Raw genomic sequence first — 20978 nt, forward strand, 5'->3', positions numbered from 1 at the left:
GAAGACGCTGGCCTGATAAAGGGTAACTCGTCCTCCTTAGAAGCCTATATATAAGAAGTAATCGACCTAATTTGAAGGAAATCATCCAAGCAAGCTCAATCACAAGAAGAAGAAGTCTAAAAACAAGCAAAGATCAAGAAAAGGCTAAAAGACAAGAAATATGAAGGTTTTGGGTATATTTCTCTTACACGTGCGAAGAAGAGGCTAGGGTTTCTATAGTTACAGACGAAATTTCAGATCTCCAAAGAAGGTCGAAATCTACGCTCAAAAGGAAAGACATATCATCCATTTGACTAAGAAAAGAAGAAGCAAGTCAAGCGAAGAAGAAAGGATGCCTAAAATAGCATCTTTCTCCCACACGTGCAAAGTTGCAGAAGTTGCTGGGGTCGAAGTTGCAGAAAGTTGTTGGGGGTCGAAGTTTTTGGGGATTGAAGTTACAACAATTGTTGGAGGGTTGGAATTTGTTGCAGGAAGTTGTTTAAGGAAATCATATCAAGAAAGAAGGTTGACATGGTCTTGGAGGGTTCTCAGTCACGGGTCTACAGGTCTTGGAATTCGTCATTTGAAGATTCTATAAGAAGAGAAGAATTTCTTGTGGGTTTTCCTCTCTAGGAGAGGTTTTGGCCCTGGCTAGTAACCTACATCTTGTGCCCATTTGTTCTATTGATCTTCATGTTTTGATAGTTGTTTGATGATAAGAACACCATAATAATCAAGATAGGAAGAAACAAATTATAAGTACAATAAGTTAAAGTAAAAGAACATCAAAAACAATTATCAAGTTTAGAGAAATCACACCTATTCTAGTTGCCCTAAATTTCTCTTGTTCCATAGATATTCAACCTCCTTGTTCCACAAGGATTCAACCTCCTTACACAAAGAAATTTGGCCCTTTCCAAGAGTTTCGACTTGCCTTTAATATGCTTGATCTTAATTATGCTCCTTGGCTTGCTTCGTATGACTAGAAGATACTATGCTTTATGCTCCTATCGAATGATAATGGAGAGGAGGACGAGTGACTTCCATATATAGTCATTATGAGGTAGAATGGGTGCCATAAGAGGTTGAGTTGACTTGAATATTTAGAGGAGACGACTTGGTTTCTTGTGGAGGGAAAATTACAAATTCAAAATTCAAAATTCTTCTTCTACAAAGGTCATGAAGAAGATGCCTTTCATCTTTTCTTTGAAAAATAAAAATAATATAATTTCATTTGAGCATGAAGAACATGCTTACATAATGATGAAAATATAAATTATGAAGACTAACCATAGTTACAAAAATTCAACACAAGCAACAAGAAGATTAACCTTGCCTTGTAGACATGGAGACCTAACAAAATTGAATAGCAAACCTATACAAAATTAAAATATGTTTATGGCTTCTTAGGTAGCCTCATGAACAATGCTACACCATCTCCTATTTTCCAAGGGTGGTTGAAATCTAAGTTGGGTTGGAGTGAGTGAGTGTTGGCTTGCAACATAAAAGAGGCAACAAAGCCTTTGGGTCCAAATGTAATTTAGTGTGGATAAATAATAACGCCACTAGTACCATCAATAGAAGCAAAATTTATTTGTTCTATTGTTTTAGTGATTAATTTTGTGTTTTAACAACAAAACTTAGATGTAAGTTGATCATGGTTTGATTTATGTTACTTAACAAGATTTTGTCTATGCCCAAATTCTTGTGATATGCCTAATCAACCCATTTGCTTCCCAACTTTAATAATTTTTAATAAGATTCAAGCAGAGGAGTTTGTTTGTTTGTTTGATTTCCTTCATTTATAGCAAAATTCTAAATTTTTTCTTTAATGTCTTCTTCCTTCAACATTAATTGAAGAAGAAAACCTAGAAAAGTAAACCACTAGAAAACCTTATTTGACAAAAACACATTCAAACCATTCAAAATCTAAAATTATTTAAGGTAGTGAAGGGAAATTAGCCTACCATAAAGAGCTCTTCCCCATCTAAAATTAGTCAAAAATCCATTTTAATGGGACTAAACTCTCTATAATGTTGAAAGCTCCTCTTCCACCATTTATAAAATTGTTCAAAATTTCACTTTTATGGATTAAAAGCCCTTGATATAGTTGATTGGAGTGGAAAATACAAAGTAGTGCTTAATTAAATTCACTAAAAATACACTAAAGAAAACTTTAAAAAAAGACATTTAGATAAACATTTTTTCGAGTACAAAATTTCTACTCATTTTATAAATGGATAAGGAAAGAAGTTTTAAACCCTTCTACATTGACAGGGGATATGAAAAACAAAAAAAGGAAATAGAAAAACTCCTAATGGATTGGGTAAATGGTAATTGTTGTATCAACAATTTTGTTTTTTCTCTAATCCTAAGCAAAGCTCTTGAGTTGAAAACAAATTCATTGCCTAAATCAACATATATCATGGCATGTACAATGATCAATCCATAATGATAGCTAACCATTACTTCTCAACCTAAATGTATAATTAATGGCCCATAATGAAAATTCCAATATATGTTCATGCGGACAAGATATTCAAGTGATGACGGCTTATAAGAACAATACTCCCCACATGAGAAGTAAACTATGAAAAACATTTTTCACATCCCCATAAGGGGTGAACTGCACTACTTGAACAATGTCCACACAAATTTGGAAGAAAAGAATATTGCCCCATTTGCACACCTTGAGTCTATCCTTTTTTATGAAATTGAGTTCCAAAAGAAAAACCCTAACCCCAAATAGACCAAAGGTTAGGGTTGTAGAGGAGCTGAAACCCTAGGAGGCCCCACCTCCTAGTAAGGGTTAAGATAGATGGCTTAGAGATCAATAAAAACCCCTGGATCCTAATAATAGATAACAAACTTGAATCCTCCAAGGATTATGTACATAATTTTCCAATGAATAAAAGCTAAGCAAAAGTTCTGGATAGTTTGTCAAGGTCAAAAATAAGGTCAAAGCCCCCAACCTCCTACCAAACATTAAGAGAAAGGATCCACCACTAACAGTAATTCACCATTGAAACAAGAACCAACAAGTCGTTGAGTGCTATAGAATTGAACTACCAATCATCACCAAATTAAGCCACCAACATTAAATCTTGTGACGTTGAGTAAGAAACTCCCAAAACACTAATAGGATCTCACCCTTATTGAAGATGTAATGTTCTAACTAGAGAAATATAGTGAAATATAAAAACATGAATAAGCAACAACAAACAAATAAACATGCAATCTGAAAACTCCACAAGAACAACAAGTTTAGAACACAGTTGAGCAGAAATAATAGAGCTGAGAATTTTATTAAATATCTAATGAGAATATGAGTACAAAATATAGTGGAATGTGTGCACTCGGGCTTGCTAAAGCAAGCATGCAAAACCCAATTGAGAATGAAGGAAAACTCCATGCTGAAATGGCTCACTCGCTGCATGCTTTACCCAAAAATTTCATGCTGCTGTTGAAAAATAGGACAATGATCTCCAACCCCAGACTAACAAAACCCATAGATATTTTGGGCTAATTCCAAGCTCGTGGAATTACCTAAAAATCAAGTGAAATCACCCATTGCTTAGCTCTGCATCCCACCAGAAAATCTATAGCTGCTCCACCAAAAATTCTCCACAAAAATAGTTAATAAATCACTGAAAAATAGCACTGAAAAGATGAGTGAAATTTCGACTATTTCCAGACAAAAGATTGCAACAACTGCTCCAACAAAAATGGCCCAAAAAACCCCTACGTAGGCCGTAAGGAAGAATAATATGACCCTCACAAATGCAAGAGTCCTGGGCTCTAAAACTCCATAAGGAAATTCATCCTCCTCCAAGCAAAATTTCTGCAATCTCTTAAGACAGATCTCCGCGACAATCTCTTCCTCCAAGCAACTCTACTTCTACTACTACGTCCCACTGAAAAATTCATCCTACCTATTGTAGAGATGAAATGGCTCACAAAATGTAAGAAAATAAATATCCAATCAACTCCAAGTTTTCTCTCTTAGGATGACACTCTAAGTTCACCGAAAGAGAGTTGGGATTTTCTACTTGGAAATCCCTATGCTAAGCAACACTGGTTGACTTAGCTCAACAACTTAAGCAAACCTCCAATTTCGAAATGAAATGCCAAAACCAAAATGATCAAAATGAGGCCCCAACCTTCTTTTTATTTTTACTTTCACTTCCTCATGCCATTGTTCGATTTCCATGCTTGGTAGCTCCACAACTTTTCTTTTCCTAAGTCACAACCATTGTCTTTTCTCCAAAATTAATTAAGTATCTCCACAACTTATTTATCCTAATTTTATTTAGCTAAATATATATATTAATTGCCAAAATTGCAAAATTGGGAATTTCCATGTCAAAATTTTAATTGGGGATATGATAGTCCTCCCCTCCCAAATGTCGTTTGTCCTCAAGCAACTGTAGTGCTAGATGCTGCAAAATATGTTCACCTTCCCAAGTGGCATCTTCTTCAGGCAAATCCTTCCACTTGACAAGGAATTCTCTAATGGTCCTGCTCCTCAACTTCCTTTCCTCTCCTGTAATATAGTCTCGGTGTCAAAATCAAATGCCCCTCCTCATCTAATGGTGGCAACTCGGTGGCAGTTGTCACTCATTGTCCAAAGGACTTTTCTAGGTAAGAGGCATGGAATACATTATGCACCCTGCTTCCTGGTGGAAGCTCCAACTCATAAGCTACCTCTCCCACTCATTGGATCACCTTGTATGGCCCATAAAAATGAGGTTGAAGCTTTTCAGCTCCCTTCTACTTCAGTGTGGATTGCTTGTATGGTTGCAATCTCAGGAAAACCAAATCTCCCACCTCAAAATGTCACTCTACTCTGCCCTTGTCTGCATATAACTTTTGTTGGTTTTGTGCCATCTGCAAGTTATCCTTGAGTGCTCTAAGGATATCTTGGCTCTCCTGTATCCAATCTTTAGCCCCTGCAGCTTTGCTATCTCCAAAAACCATATTAGCAAAAGTCAGTGCATCATAACCATATAAAGCACGAAAGGGTGTCATACCTATGGACATATGATATGTGGTGTTGTAGCAATACTCCCCAAGGTGCAACCACTTCACCCACACTCTCTGTTGTCCAGTCACATAGTTGCGCAAATATCCCTCCAACCACTTATTTACTATCTCTGTCTGCCCATCTGTCTGAGGGTGGTAGCTAGTGTTGGGAGTTAGCTTCGTGCCCACAAGGTGAAATAACTCCTGCCAAAATCCTCCCATAAATCTGGCATCCCTATCACTGACAATCGTCTTAGGCAACCCATGCAACCTAAACACCTCTCAGAAAAACAACTCGGCCACCTGTGATGCTGAATATCGAGTTGGAATGGCGAAAAAGTGTGCAAACTTTGTCAGCCTGTCAACAACCACATAAATGCAATCTCTCTCCTGTACTGCCAACAATCCTATAATAAAGTCCATCAATATACTCTCCCATTTCCTCTCAGGAATAAGAAGAGGTTCTAGTAACCCAACAGGATGTGTGTGCTCTCCCTTGTTCCTTTGGCATGTATCACACTCCCTGACATGCCTCAGAACATCCTCCTTAAGACCCCGCCAAGTGAAACACTCCCTAATGGCCCTGTAAGTCTTGTAGAATCCCTGATGCCCTGCCAAAGGTGAGTCATGAGCTGCGTGTAGGATATTCTCCCTCAACTGTGATCCTGGCACCAAATAAATCCTATCTTTGTAATAGATGACATCATCCATCACCCGGTACTTGTCATCCCAATGAGTACAATCCAAGATCTCACATACCTGCTGATCCTTGGAGTACTCCACCAAAAGTTGTTCCTTCCAATCTTGCGTGATATCCATCAAAGAGAGTGTCATAGGCCTTCATGATTATGCATTAGATACTATGTTCTGCTTGTCGTTGGCATAATCTCAAAATCATATGCTTGGATCTTACTAACCCATTTCTGATGTGTCTCCTGCAGGTTTTGTTGTTCCAAGAAGAATCGAACACTGTTGTGATCAGTCGTAACCTTGAAGTTGTTCCCCACTAAGTATTGTCGAAACTTAGCCAACACATGCATGACTGCTAGCATCTCTTTATCATATATGGGATACAATCTGTCATGTGGCTGGAGTTTTCAGCTCTCAAATTCTATGGGATGACCTCCCTGTGGCAAAACTGCTCCAATGCCCTCCCCTAATGCATCACACTCCAAGCCAAATGGGCATGAAAAATTTGGAAGGGCCAAAAGAGGACAACTACTCATTACCCTCTTGAGGCACTCAAAATCTATATGCACCACATCAGTCCACTCAAAAGCCACTTTATTTGTTAAATCTGTAAGGGGTGTTGCTCACTGGGAAAACCCCTTCACGAACCTCCTGTAATATGTACAAATGCCCACGAATCCCTTCAACTCTATCACAATCCTAGGCGTAGGCCAATCCAGGATGGCCCTAATCTTCTCCTGATGCACCCGTACTCCATCCTCCCTAATCACATGCCCAAGATATAACATCTCGGTTAATCCGAACTCACACTTGGACATTTTCGCATACAAATATTTCTCCTCTAGTATGCACAAGACCTCCTCCAAGTGTTATAGGTGTTGCTCCCAAGTCCTTTTATATATCAAGACATCATCAAAGAATGCCAAGACACATCATCTCAATTGCTTGCAAAACACATGGTTCATGCAAGACTGAAACGTGGCTAGTGCGTTGGTTAGCCCAAAGGGCATCACCAAGAGCTCAAAGTATCCATAATGGTAGAAGAACGCAATCTTGGGAATGTCCTGCTCCCTCACTTGGATCTGGTGGTACCTTGGTGCAAGTATATCTTAGAGAAGTACTTGGCTCCTTTAAGCTCGTCCATCAACTTGTTAATGCATGGAATGGGATACTTTTTCTTCAACGTCTTCTTGTTGAGGGCTCTGTAGCCTATGCACATGTGAAGGGTCCCATCCTTCTTCTTCACCAGGACTACAAAAGAAGCGAAAGGACTTAAGCTAGGCCTGATATGCCCCAATCTCAACAACTCTTGTATAGCCCTCTCAATCTCATCTCGATATGCCTTGGGATGTCTGTAGGGAGTGGTGATGACTGCGTGTACCCCCTCCTCTAACTCAATGGTGTGCTCGAACCCTCTGTCGGGTGGTCTTCCTGGTGGAATCTCTCCAAATACCGCCTAATGCCTCTCTAAGAGAGCCAATATGTTCGGATGTGTTTGCTCCTTCAGCCCCCCAATCTCTGAGATCCTCAACTCTACAACCCACTCTATGTCACCGTGCCTCAAATCAACCTCCATCCTATGTGCAAACACTGTTTGGGGTGGATATTAATGAATACCCCTCAACACTACTAGCTTTCCATCTGACCCTATGAACTCCATCTCCAATTTTCTCCAATCAGTGGTGACACGCCCAAGAGAATACAACCATTGAACTCCCCTCACCACATTGGTGTCTGTAACGTCCACCACGAAGAAATGGTCTTTCACCGAATAGTTCCCCATGGTCACTGTCATGTTGGGAACATACTAGGTACACTGCATAGTCCTATCTCCTAGAACTAGTACTGAAAATCCCTCGAAAGCCTTTATTTGAATGCCCCTATGTTCCACCAACTGTGCATCAATAAAATTGTGGGTTGCCCCGCTGTCCACCAACATGGATACACCCTATCCCTGCATTGTGCCTCTGATCCTTAGTGTCAAAAACTTCAGAACTTTGCGAAGCAAAGCAATAACTCCACCAATGGGCGAGAAAGCTCCTCCATTAGGTGGGGGAAATGGGCCACCTCCTCCCAAGCTCTGAGGTCCATCCTCACCTGCATTTACCTTATGGTCTACATCCTCCTTATCTGGATCACTATATGAAAATACCTCTATGTAGTAGGCTTTTCCCTTGATATATTGATGCCCTAGTGCCCATGGCTCTTGACAAGTAAAATATAATTTCCTCTGTTAGAGGTCCCTCCTAGTCTCATCATCCAGTTGTCCCTTCCCTATCCACTCCTTCTGAGAAGGTCTGGTGTCTTTTCCCTTTTGAGGGAAAGAGGGTTTAATAGGTGTTGGAACCCTCGTCTTTGGAACAACATCTAACATGTCTCGTGCTTGGCTAATGGAAACCTGCAATGATACTGGCCAATAAGCTCGCACACAACCTTGCAAAGGCTCAGCCAAACCCTCAATAAACAACATGATCAATCTCGCCTCGGAAATATTTGAAACCATCACCACAAGCCTCTGAAACTCTACTATGTAAGCCTCTGCACTGCCTGTTTGCTTCAAGTTAGCCAGCTCCCTGGAGTGCAACTTCAGATCCTCTTATCAAATCCCTCCACTAGCGTGCGAGAGAACTCACTATAGGATGTGATGGATGCATGCCAAAGTGTAACTAATCTGTGATACCACCACTCCTGCGCATCACCCTCCAAATGTAATGTAGCAAATTTGATGGCATCTACCTCTCGCATGGGATTCAAATTAAGGTAAGTGTCTAGTTTTTGAACCCATGATCTCACAGAAATCTTGGCTGACCCATCAAAGCCTGGCAATGTCACCCTCCCTGCTAACTTTTGATTACCCCAATTCTGATTTTGTTGTCCTCCTCGAAATGAGGGCCCAACTCCCCTATATTTCTCCTATAGATGGCAGTGATCTGCAAAGGAGAGTGTCCTTCTGATCCGGGGATTCAAGGCCCCATACTCGTCAATCCCGTCAGTGAATGATCTAATTAACTCCGTGAATGCATCAACACCTATCTCGCGCTTTGGTCCCTCCGTGAAGTGAGGCATAGTAGGCCTGGGAGTCTGACCATAAGTGTGAGTTGTGCGTGGATGTACATGGCTCCCTTTCCTATTTCAGAACCTCCTCCTTCATTGTTTCCTCACCCACCACCTTGAGGTCCTCCCTGCATATTTTGCAATTGCAGAGCCAACATCTGCCTCATCATCTCCATCATTTGTTGGTTTGAACTTGCCAACTCCTCTAGTAGTGGGTCATGGCCACCCTGCCTAAGCTGATCTTCACCATTGTCCCCCATGTAGTCTCTGGTGTTCTCAAACGTTGTATTAGAAAGATGCTTAGGCTCGTCCTCTCTATCGCGACCTCTCCCTCTCCCTCTGCGTCTACCTCAAGGACGATGAACAACTCCACCAAACAGTCCAATCATTACATGCTCTAGAGCCCACAACTGGCCAAGAATATGCTCTGATACCATTGTAATGTTCCAACTAGAGAAATACAGTGAAATATCAAAACATGAACTAGCTACAACAAACAGATAAACACGCAATTTGAAAACTCCACAAGAACAAGTTTAGAACACCGTTGAGCAAAAATAATAAAGTTGATCCATTTTATTAAATATCTAATGAGAAGCTGAGTACAAAATATAGTGGAATGTGTGCACATAGGCTTGCTAAAGAAAGCACGCAAAACCCAGGTGAGAATGAAGAAAAACTTCACGCTGAAATGGTTCACTAGCTGCATGCTCTACCAAGAAATTTCCTGTTGTTACTGCTGGAGGCAAACTGCTAAATGAGGCCTCATATATGCTCCAATTTTTTTGAAAAATTAGGACAATGATCTCCAACCTTGGACCAACAAAACCCATAAATATTTTGGGTTAATTCCAACCTCCCATAGTTACCCAAAAATCAAGTGAAATCACCCACTACTCAACTCTGCGTCCCACCAGAAAATCTACAATTGATCCACCAAAATTCTCCACAAAAATAACTGAGAAATCAATGAAATATAGCACCAAAAAGATAGAGTGAAATTCCATCTATTTCCCGACACAAGATTGCAGAAACTACTCCAGCAAAAAAGACCTAGAAAACCCCTGCGCAGACCTTGAGGAAGAACAATACGCCCCTCCTTCAAGCGGAATTCCTGTAATTTCTCAAGACAGATCTTCCTAACAATCTCTTCCTCCAAGCAACTCTACTTCTGCTACTACAACCCACTAAAAAATTCATCCTACTTGTTGTAGAGATGAAATGACTCACAAAACGCAGGAAAAGAAATATCCAATCAACTCCAAGTTTTCTCTCCTAGGATGACACTCTAAGTTCACCGAAAGAGAGTTGGAATTTTCTGTTTGGTAATCCCTGTGCTAAGCAACACTAGTTGACTTAGTTCAACAACTTAAGCAAATCTCCAATTTAGAAATGAAATGCCAAAACCAGAATGATCAAAACGAAGCCCCAACCTTCCTTTTTATTTTTTCTTTCACTTCCTCATACCATGGTTCGATTTTGCCCATACCATGGCTTGATCCTTCCCATGGTTTGATTAATATACTTGGTAACTCCACAACTTAACTTTAATTTTTCTTCTTTTCCCAAGTCCCGACCATTGTCTTTTCTCCAAAATTAATTAAATATCTCCACAACTTATTTCTCCTTATTTTATTAAGCTAAATATATATATTAATCGTCGAAATTGCAAAATTGGGAGTTTCCATGTCAAAAATTTAATTGGGGACATGACAAAAGGGTTTGTCCAATGAGTGGGTTTGAACACCTTTAGCACTAGCAAATGGGAGGGTGAAGGCTTGGGCCTAAACCTTCCTTTCCATGTGACTTGTAGCACCTCAATGGATTGGCCTGACAAATTTGTGGTAACAAAGAGCACTTGTGTCTATTTTACGAAAGATAAATATTATAGCACAAAACTGATAAAATAGACCACAAAAAATTCAATTCACATAGTGCTTGCACATGAAAAGCTTCCATTATGATATCAAAATGATCTCAATTCGACAACTAATGGGAGTATCTAGCCTTTTATAATATTTCTTGTAACAACTAGTTTGACTTTACCAAAATAATATTATTTGACTTGTCATCTAGATGTTGGAGACTTACTTTTCTTGCATTAAAAATTCACCCACAAGAGGGGGTCGATTTGCTAGATCTCCAATTCCGTTGATTATTTACGAAATCTGACACATGGATTTTGTTCAGAAACAATTTACATAATTTTTTATCTTCGCATGTCAAAGATGGATCTCGGTTTGCCACCATTTGCCCCAACGTGCCAATTTGCATGTGTTTTAACCAATTCCAAAAAATATTTTATGGAGAAAATTCTTTCCTAGTGTTGTCCAAGGCCACATCACAAGGAAACCAACAAGTGATCGCTTGCCCAATTTGGACCTAGGATGTTACCTCTAGGTCAACCAAAATCTAGAAATGAAGTTCATTTTTGTTGGCATGGGTAACACCTTGCTTGATGTGATAGATTATGGCGTCTAGGTTTTCTCTAGAGTGTGATTTACTTAAACTTTGATGTAAAGTTTGTTCATGCATGTCAAGGAGCGACCTTCTTTTGGACATTTTTACCCTCCATGTGGCTAGGATAGATAGTATGGCCATCTTAAAGCAGTGATTTTGCTTGAAATAACATACTTTTGCCAAAATTCAATGTGGCATGTCAAGTATGTCCCTTGATGAACATTTTGAGTCACTGTTGAATTTTAATTCTAGGAGAACTGTGCATTAGGATTTGTGTAGTGCCCTATAAAACATGGAATGTTGTGAATTGTGACACTGCCATGTGGAAAACTTGAAATATGTTGTACCATGGCCCAAAAGTTGAATATAGACTCTATGACACATGACCATGTGAAAAAGTCATAGGTGCACATGAGCTAGACTGACCCTATAACTGTGATCACCCTACAAAAGGCAATGGCTCCATTAAGCCCTCCAATCCTATCCAAGAAGAAAGTACCTAAGAGTGGAGTTTAAGAGGACGTGGCATGGATGACTACAATAGGCCTAGGATACCATAATACATAATGTCACATGCCCTGCAAGGCTTTTGCAACACGTGGCATGGATGACTACAATAGGCCTAGGATACCATAATACATAATGTCACATGCCCTGCAAGGCTTTTGACTTGCATCTTGTTGGAATTACATATGGGTTCACATAACTATGATTGAACTCTACTTTTAGGAATTCTTTCAAATGCTTTTTTATAGGCCTTCTCGATGAAATCCAAACAAGTTTGGTATAATTCACTAAGAATTTGAATTGATCCGAATAAAGATTACATTTGGCCTTGCTAATTTCAAGAGTTATATTTAGTAGATAACCTCTCTTCTCAAATGATATCATTTCTTTTGAGATGTCTCCACGAGTTGGGGAGAGAAATGATCATATGATGTTTGTAACCATAAACATTGTTGGTTTGAGGCTTTATATATATTCTTGAATTAGATAGTTGCATTTTTCACGGTATCTCGCTTCATTGAGATTATATCACTATTTTTCCTGTAGAGGTGGACTACGTATATTTTCACCATTCAAACCTCCCCACCCCTACATGTGAACTTTTTGGATTCATAGTGTCACTCAGGTCACTAGGATTGATATGAAGTCAAATGGTAAATGATACTGTGATGATTAAAATTCATTATTGGTTGGCGTAGACCTCCCATGCCACATTGAAAACATGGGTTCCTACTAAGCATGGATTATGTTTAATCCTTCAAATTTGCTAGCTCAAGAGCAAAAACACATAATAGAAACAACCGTGAAAAAAGAAAGAAACTCGAGGACATTTTTATTCTCATCCCTTCTATTGTTGAATAAATATTGAGTTTATATTATAATTGATTTATCCCTTAAACTCTCTTATTTCATTTATCATACTCTCCATCTCTAATTGCGAGTGAGTTCTTTATGATATCAATTTATCATGCCCAATTGGATTTCGTATTTTTTACATTTGCTACAAGGAAGATGGTACAAGGAGATTCTATTGGCACAGGGCATGATTCATTGCACGTCTCTGTTTTCCACATGGCAACATATAATAACGTTACTTAAATTAAGTAACGTTATCGGGATCTTTGAGGGACATAATACTGCATTGCTTATATATATTAAAGCAGTTGTACTGAAAATACCAAATAAATGCAACCGTTGAAAAATAAACAAGAAAAAGAGAAATCTGAAGCGAAAAAAGAACTTGTGTACATTTATGAAAGAATCAACCATTAAATTTCAGTGTAGAAAAATATCTTCAGTATCATATTATGATACCCATAAATCCCATTGATATTATAACTATCTACAGATCAAGAGTAGAGGAAAGGCTTCCTTTCAAGCTGATGCTCAAATTTTACAGTGCTTGTATTTTAAAGATCATGTTGGTAGTAGAGCTTAAATCTCTCCCTTGCATATCCTAGATAGTCGAAATCAATCTCTGCCACATTTGCCTGCAAGTTCACCCAAGAAAATTTATGTCGTATTACAAACGATCGAGATGTAAATTAAAAAGAGGAATAACATACCATTTGCTAGTCAGTTAGCCTCTGATGCCCCAAGCAAAACCAAGTTATTATAACAATTTAACTTTGCACCATTCTAGTATGCCAGAAAACAATTGTACAAAAATAAAAAAACGTACAAACTAACCGTTACATGCCATAAAAGTATTTTGATCCAAATTACCGTCATTCTAAAGCTAATATGTCTACGAAATAACAATGACCCAATTGTCGATCATGTCCTCTAACACAATAGAATACAATATTACTATAAGATGAAAATTTCATATCCTTATTGACACTTTCACATGAGGGAAGACATAATCACATCATTGATTGATTAGTTCTGAGGATCCTAACTTTCTGTTCATCTTCCTCCAAAAGAGTTTATATGAAGATGCTATAAGTGGATACAGTGTTCTCTCATAAGTTTCCAGTTTAATAGGTCTAAGTAGGTACATGGCTTGTACAGCCCGCCCTGACTCATAATAAATCAACCACCTTCTTACGATCAAACTCATGAACAGCAGTAACCTCCTCAATTCAAATACATGTTTGTATGGCTATTGAAAGGAGGCTAAGACCGAAGATTTACGACCAGTCTTTTATTGCTTCGGCCCTATTAAAATCTGACCAGACACCTATCATTTCAGGCATCAAGTTGAGACTTGCAGTTAGGATCGATTGACACTAACACTGTTGCCAGTTGCCTGGAGTCTTATCCTTTTCAGTGCGGTCTCATTCATAGCTTCATTCAATCCCGTGGCTTTGTGACAGTGACAAATTAAAAGTGTTTCTCGATAATCAATCTTCAAGATCCGGCTCTGGAACAGTGGTATAATGCAGTTTGAAGAGCATACCTGTGACCATGCTTATCATGTGCTTATGGTAGCAAACAGAACATACACTGCGGTGGATTTATCATGTGATGTGATATGATTGACGAGCAGCTGTCTAACATATATGTGTTATGGGCTTAACTTCTGGACACGGGTACATTGCATAGCCAAATAAACCTTACCATTAACCTTACAATAGTTCGCATATTATATAGCTTGAGCGCCGGACTGTAAGGTCTAAACATTTATTTTATTTTGGTTGTAATGTCTAAACATTTATTTTATTGAAAAGTCTAAACATTTAAGTTATTTGTTTTATTTATAGTCTAAACATTGATGGTAAGGCCTAAATATTCATTTTCTTTTGGTCTTTCATTTTGAGGCTTAATTAGCAGTTTCCCGTAATCATTTTGTAGAACACTTAATCTATCATATAGTTTTGTTGAGTTTCTTAAGTTCATTTTGAAAACCTAAAGAAGCATTGTGACTGCAGACAGATCTTATTGGAGTGATTGTGTTGGGTTTCATTGTTCTATCACTTAGACCTATTTATGATTTGTGATAGTTGTAATTGACTGCGATACAAGTTGATGTTTGCATGCTTGTCCATACATATATGATTATCTTGATATCTTTGTGTTAGAAAGCTAACAGATGCAGGTGCTTCATAGCTATATCTGAACAACTATAAGACGTATGCCAGTGGGCCTCCTTGGGAGGAACTTGAGCCAATTGCAAGAAGGTCATAGAGCTGACCTAAGGCATCTAGGACTGAGCCATCATCGGACATCAGTGCTAGCAGCATATAAACCGGTACTTGTAGCAACATTGATTGATACATTCTTCAGCACTGGTGAAAGAGGATAAGGTCAAAGGCAACTTGGCACAATTGGTTTGGGCCACTGCTCCATGAACTTCTTAATGCATATTCATTCGTAAGCATGAGTGTTTGTGTCGAGGGCAACAATGGTTGTCGTACAGTGACAGTGTCAAGGTTGCAGCCAAGGTTTGTGGTACAGGTTGAACGGAAGCAAAGATATTTGTTGACAGTTGTACAACAATCAGAATTGTTACAGAGATTGAGAAGAGTTGACATTGATATACTAAGCAGACACAACAATGATTATATAATATATTTCAGTGTATTTTGTATTGATTTAGAGCACAGGTGGATTCAGTCTGAAAATTGTGAAACGTGGTCGATTAGCGTGAATTGAAGGTTGGAGCCTTTAGGGCAAGTGACAGCTTGTTGATTAAGGTGGTGCAAGGCAAGAGAGTGGAGTCTCCTTCAAGTCAGAGCCTAAGAAAACTTCAGGGTGCTAGGGTGGTGCTAGGGCAGGTTGGTGCCTGCACAAGGTGTCGGTGCAACTTTTTAGTCGAAGCTGATAAAACACATCCAGGTTCGAATGCTTCCCTAAAGATCATCACAAAGGCAAGGCAGTAGGGCGGTGTTATGAGACAAGTCATAGCTGCACCGGTTTTCCCACATTGGGTTTTTCCGAGGACTGTTGCCCAAAATATCTGTGTCGATGTGTTCACTGTTGATTCTTGTGCATGTGTTTGTTTCTGTATTATGGTGTGATATCTATAGCAGAATTTATTTTAATGTTCACTGAAAGATTTTCATAAATAACTTATTGGGAAATAAGTAGGTAAAATAAATCAATTGTTGCTGTTCACATGATATCAAAGCAAGTAATCAGAGACAGGAAGGGAAAATCAATTATGGGTCGAGACCATGATGCAGAGACATCTACATCAAAAGACTCGCACAAATTTTCAGAAAATTGCACAAGAGAAAGTGATTTCAATTTCTCTATGTTGGCTTCCAGGATGGAAGAAGAAGTGGCTTGTGTGACTAGCTCTGCATCATCAGAGGTATGGTATATAGACAGTGGAGCCTCTTGGCATATGACGGGAATCCGGGAATGTTTCTCAAATTATCGAGAGGAGAAGATGAACTTTCAGATCACTATGGGGAACAAGGCAAAGTATAATCTAGTAGGGAGGGGTACCATAGTTTTTCAAATAGAAACGGAAGAGCGGTTTCGTGCTACCAATGTGCTGCATGTCCTAGGATTGGGGATGAACTTACATTCCGTGTCGCAACTTCAAGGCAAAGGCTATGACGTTTTTTTCATCAAGGAGAAAGTATACGTCAAACACCCGAGCTGGAAAAAGAGAGTGCAGATCGGGATTAAAAGTAACTGGTTGTACAAACTAAAACTAGAATCACCAATGGCATTAATAGGCAGTCATGGAGACAAGGATTTGAACGAACTATGGCACAGAAGAATGGGATATTTGCACCATGGGGCTCTGAGAATTCTCAGGAACACCGTAACAGGAGTTCCGGATCTTAGTACAAAACGAGATGATGTATGCAGAGGATGTGCTCTAGGAAAGTATGCCAAAGCAACATTTCCTAGAAGTAAAAATAGGCCCAAGGGTGTACTAGGATTCATACACTCAGATATCTGCGGACCAATGTCCACTAAAGCTCTTAGTGGTGTTGAGTACTTCCTCAACTTCATTGATGACCACTCAAGGAAAACTTGGATTTATTTTCTAAAAACAAAGGACGAGGTTTTCTGTCGATTCAAAGAGTTCAAGGCTCTGGTGGAGAATCTGACTGGGAAGAAAATAAACGTTTTGCGCTCAGATAATGGTAAAGAATCTGACAATAAGGACTTCACTGATTTTTGCGCTAACGAGGGCATCAGAAGAGAGAGGACAACTCCTTACAATCCGGAGCAGAATGGAGTAGCAACAAGGAATAATAGGACTATTGTAGAAGCAGCTATGGCCATTGTTAGCGCTTGAAATTTCACCTCAGGCTGAAAAAGGTAAACTCCAAGGCAACATCAAACCACTTAGCCTCGTAGCTAGCCCTATGGGGCAGGAGAGGGCTCTCTCCAGTCTATCTCGATAAAGATATTCAATGGGCGAGATAACCAATAAGGAAACACTGATTTTAGGCTAGTAAACTGATATAAAGAGTTTGTTTTGGGATTTTTTGGATTTTGGTGGAAAATTGGGGAATGGCAATTTCGGGTGCGGGGATTGGACACAGTTTCTGCAGGGGGTTCTTTGGGGCGAGGTAGGAAACAGTATTGATGCCTTTGATAGAGGTGGATGGATGAGAATGACCGGTGAGGAGATAAGGAGAGCAAGCAATAACCTTGATTTCCCCTTAAACAGTTGAAAACATTGATATTAAGCAAACTTAAAAGCAGAGCATGACAGTCATGAATTCTACTTTAACACTTCATTTGTCTATTTTGCAGAAGGAAAAGTAAGGAAATGATTCACATAATACACTTACAAGTACAAAGAGAAACACACCATCAACACATGTGACCACAAGAATCCCAAAAAGGACTGCAAAACCCTGGTCTTCCTTTGCCAAAAATTGCAGAGATACAATGAGTAATACAATAAGAGCTTCTCCCTCAAGAGTCCAACCTCTCCAACCCCTGAAATGACTAAGAAAATACATAATATAGGCAAGCTAACACCTTTCCTTGCCTCTAGGGGTCGAGCTCATCCTTCTAGGAGCTGTTTCAACCAATTCTAAACTGAGCACTAAAATCTAGGCAGTCAAAACAACTTGCCTCTATAAGCTAGGAAACCAATTCATTCATTAAATGTTTGCTATTTCATGAATGAATCTTCTAGAATAGGTAAATAAGTGTCATATCAACATGAAAATACATTAATTACATCAAAGAGGGTGAAAATTCCCAACTCAAGTCAAAACTGGCCAAAGCTAAGCGAATTCCTGAGCTGTAGGTGAAAAATTATGAAAATTGCCTGATAGGTCGCGCCCTTAATCCTGATAGGTCGCGCTACTTTGGAGCTCCGTTTGAGGCACTTCCAGGTGTCCAAATGAGGCAAAAGTGGGCTTGTTGGAAAGGTCTGGATGTCTACTTTCCAACCCAACTGAAATTTCTGAATTTGGTGGACATTTGCCCCTCCAAAATTGCAATCTCCCAAGATTGCTCCCTGTTTGTCAAAAAAGTGGCAGAAAGTCAATTTTTGCATGTTTTTTGACCTTCTGGAGGCTCAAAACTTGATGAAATCTCTTGGTAATTGCTGAGCAAGTGTATCTTTGCATGACAAATCCAGAAATGCTGAGTTTTTCCAAAATGAAGTTGCCCATCGGATAGGTCGCGCGCGGCGCGCGACCTATCAATGTGAAAAACCTGTTTTTTGCCCAAAAATTCATAAGTGACCAAAAATGCTCAAATTTTTTTGAAATTTGCGCTGTAGTGAGGTCATTTAATATCATGCTCCCTCAAGGAAGCCTCAGCCAAGATGTGGAGGGGACCGGGCCTTCTCCGTCGTTTTAGTGCCTTGGCCAACCGCCCTTGAATCACCTTCATTTTCGCCTTGCATACGTGCATTCGGGCCCAATAGTGATTTTTCATGTTCCTGAGCAGGTCCTTATCTTTGTTGGCCTTAGCCAGCAGCCTCTCCAAATGAGCATTGACCCGGAGGAGCATAGCCTCTCGCTCAACGGGTACCAAATCACCGGGTCTCTTCCGAGCCAAGTTGCGGTCCTCATGAATCCTCCGCAACTCATCAAGAGTGTGCTCATCCTCCAACTGCTTGTTGCGCTGCTCTAAATATGTGATCGTCCATTGTGCCATGTCCAATCTTCGCTGCAATGAATCATTTTCAGCTCTTAGGTGCTGAATGATCTCCTTTGACTCTAGGCTAGGAGAACTGATATCAAGGTCAACAATCTCTATGTCTGGAACACCTGATGGCCCCTCATCAATCCTGGGCTGTTTGCCCCTCTCTGATACCTGTGCTGCTGTCGGCGACGAGGCCCCTTCCACCTGGTGTGGAGATAACACTCGTGGTGCTGATGAAGAAGGCGAGACCCCTTCCACCTGGTGTGGAGAAAATACTCGCCGAGCTGCTGCAAATAAAGCCCTGTGGCCTCTCTGATAGGTGACCAATGGAGGAGAGCTGACATGTCTAATCTCAGGGATATCATGCTGCTGTGATGGTCCTCCCTCCTCATGAACAATCTCAGGATGTGGTGGTGGTGTTGTGAACAACTCACGAGAGATAAACTCCTCCCATGGGATACTCTGCTGAGCCAACTGATGCATGACCACAAGCTGGATCAAACCATAATGATAAATGCTCCTGTGTTGCTGTGCTGGGCTCCTTCTCTGCACCAAGGGCACCATCCTCTCAATATCCCGGTAGATGAACCATGGTATGTTCATCATTCGTACCCGTGTGAAATGCATCAACAAGCGAATATGGTACGAATACAAATATGCAAACCTGCCCTCACAGGTGAAATAGAGCATGATGAGCCTCATCATGGGAGCATACTCATCCCTCAAAAATCTGAAAGGAAACATACCAGTTATGGACCTCATGTAGGCAGGTTTAACAAAGGGCTCATAATGAAATCTGTCCAACACTTTGCGTTTGTTCCACTCTTCTCCCACATTTGGTATTCCTGTTGCTTGAGAAATACTTTCAGATGACAATATAAAATCCACCCCTGCAAGATTTACATGCCCATTATGCAAATGCAAAACGAACAAGCAAGCCAATTCCCTATGATGCTGAATTTGAGAAATCCTCTCACAAAATTCATAACATGAGAGGTAGCGAAAACATGTGACCGCAAGTGGACAAGCCTGCAAATCGGTCAAAGAGGTGGGCTCCTCTCTCTTATGGTGACCACTCTAACCACCCCTGTGAGGCCTCCTTTGTATCACAATTTCTGGTGTTGACTCATGGTCATCACTTTGCTCATAGTCGGTTTCGGTTTCTGACATGGTTTCAGGAGCAAAGTGGCTGAAATGTACTGCTGCTTTTGCTCAAATGACCTGTTGTTTTTCCCTGTTTGTAATGCTGTTTCAAGGGGACAAATAGCACAAGGGAAATGTTAGGGAAGGGAGACTTTGAAGGGAAATTGGGAAAAATATATGAAATAGGGAAATAGGGAGTTAAGGGGAAGAATCATGACATACATATCATCATACAATTTCATTTGCAAGGATGTTATGGGAAGTAGGGTTTAGGGTTTGATTCTTGATTTTTAGGAATAGGGGTAGGGTTTTAGGGGCTTTTGATATTTTGGTAGGGAGATTAGGTAGAAATGATATAGGAGGTGGTAAAGAGGAGTGGGGAAAAGTGGGGTGACAAGGATGACCTTGAAACAACAAAACAATCCATAGCTCTACAAGAATTTTGACATTTTTAAAGCAAATATACATGAACCTCTCATTTCAATTTGACGACATTAAAACACCTTTCCCATGCTCATTTTTCTTTATCAAGTAAAATACTTTGATGATCAGAGGCCTACCTGCAATCTTGAAGAATTTTGGGGTCGTTTGGGAGTTTACTGGCGATTTTTGTAGATGAATTCCCAACAGGTCACGCGTAGGTGCTGATAGGTCGCGCGCGCTCGATAGGTCGCGCCAGTGTATTTTTTTAACTGGATGAACCCCCCTGACAGGTCGCGCACACCCAACAGGTCGCGCGCTTTTGCAGGAGGCTTTTGGAGGCCTTCCCAGTGTCGGAATCGGGTGCAGGATAGCTCGTTGGAAAGGTATTTGAGTCTACTTTCCAACCCAACTGGAATTTTTCAATTTGGAGTTCATTTGCCCTGTCAAAAATCAAATCTCCCAAGACTGGTCAAAAAGTGCCAAATGAGGCTGCCTCAAGGAAGAGTGCTGTTGCAGTCAATTTTTGAATGCCTTCCTCAACCCCAAATTGAGCTCATGATAGCTCATTGGAAAGCTCTTTGTGTCTAGTTATCATTTTACCCATCAAGCAAATCATTTGGCCAACCAAGCTAGGAGAAAACTTGATTTTCCCAAGGTCACTTCAGAGGTGTCTTTGATTC

At 40.0% G+C, this 20978-nt stretch overlaps 1 protein-coding gene across 2 annotated transcripts in view; it reads right to left on the reverse strand.

Moving 5' to 3' along the window:
• Positions 1-12887: 12887 nt before the first annotated feature.
• LOC149226389 (putative choline kinase 2) overlaps positions 12888-20978 on the reverse strand; it is a 225284-nt gene continuing 217193 nt past the window's right edge. For both annotated transcript variants that reach the window (XM_089375278.1, XM_089375279.1), the window contains exon 7: positions 12888-13202. In XM_089375278.1, coding sequence (XP_089231404.1) covers positions 13122-13202 — 81 coding nt within the window. In that variant the 3' untranslated portion in view covers positions 12888-13121. The remainder of the gene's footprint in view (positions 13203-20978) is intronic.

The sequence above is a fragment of the Pinus tabuliformis genome, chromosome J, assembly GCF_031772625.1.
Source record: "Pinus tabuliformis cultivar Carrire ecotype Pingquan chromosome J, CPIR1, whole genome shotgun sequence".
NCBI lineage: Eukaryota > Viridiplantae > Streptophyta > Pinopsida > Pinales > Pinaceae > Pinus > Pinus tabuliformis.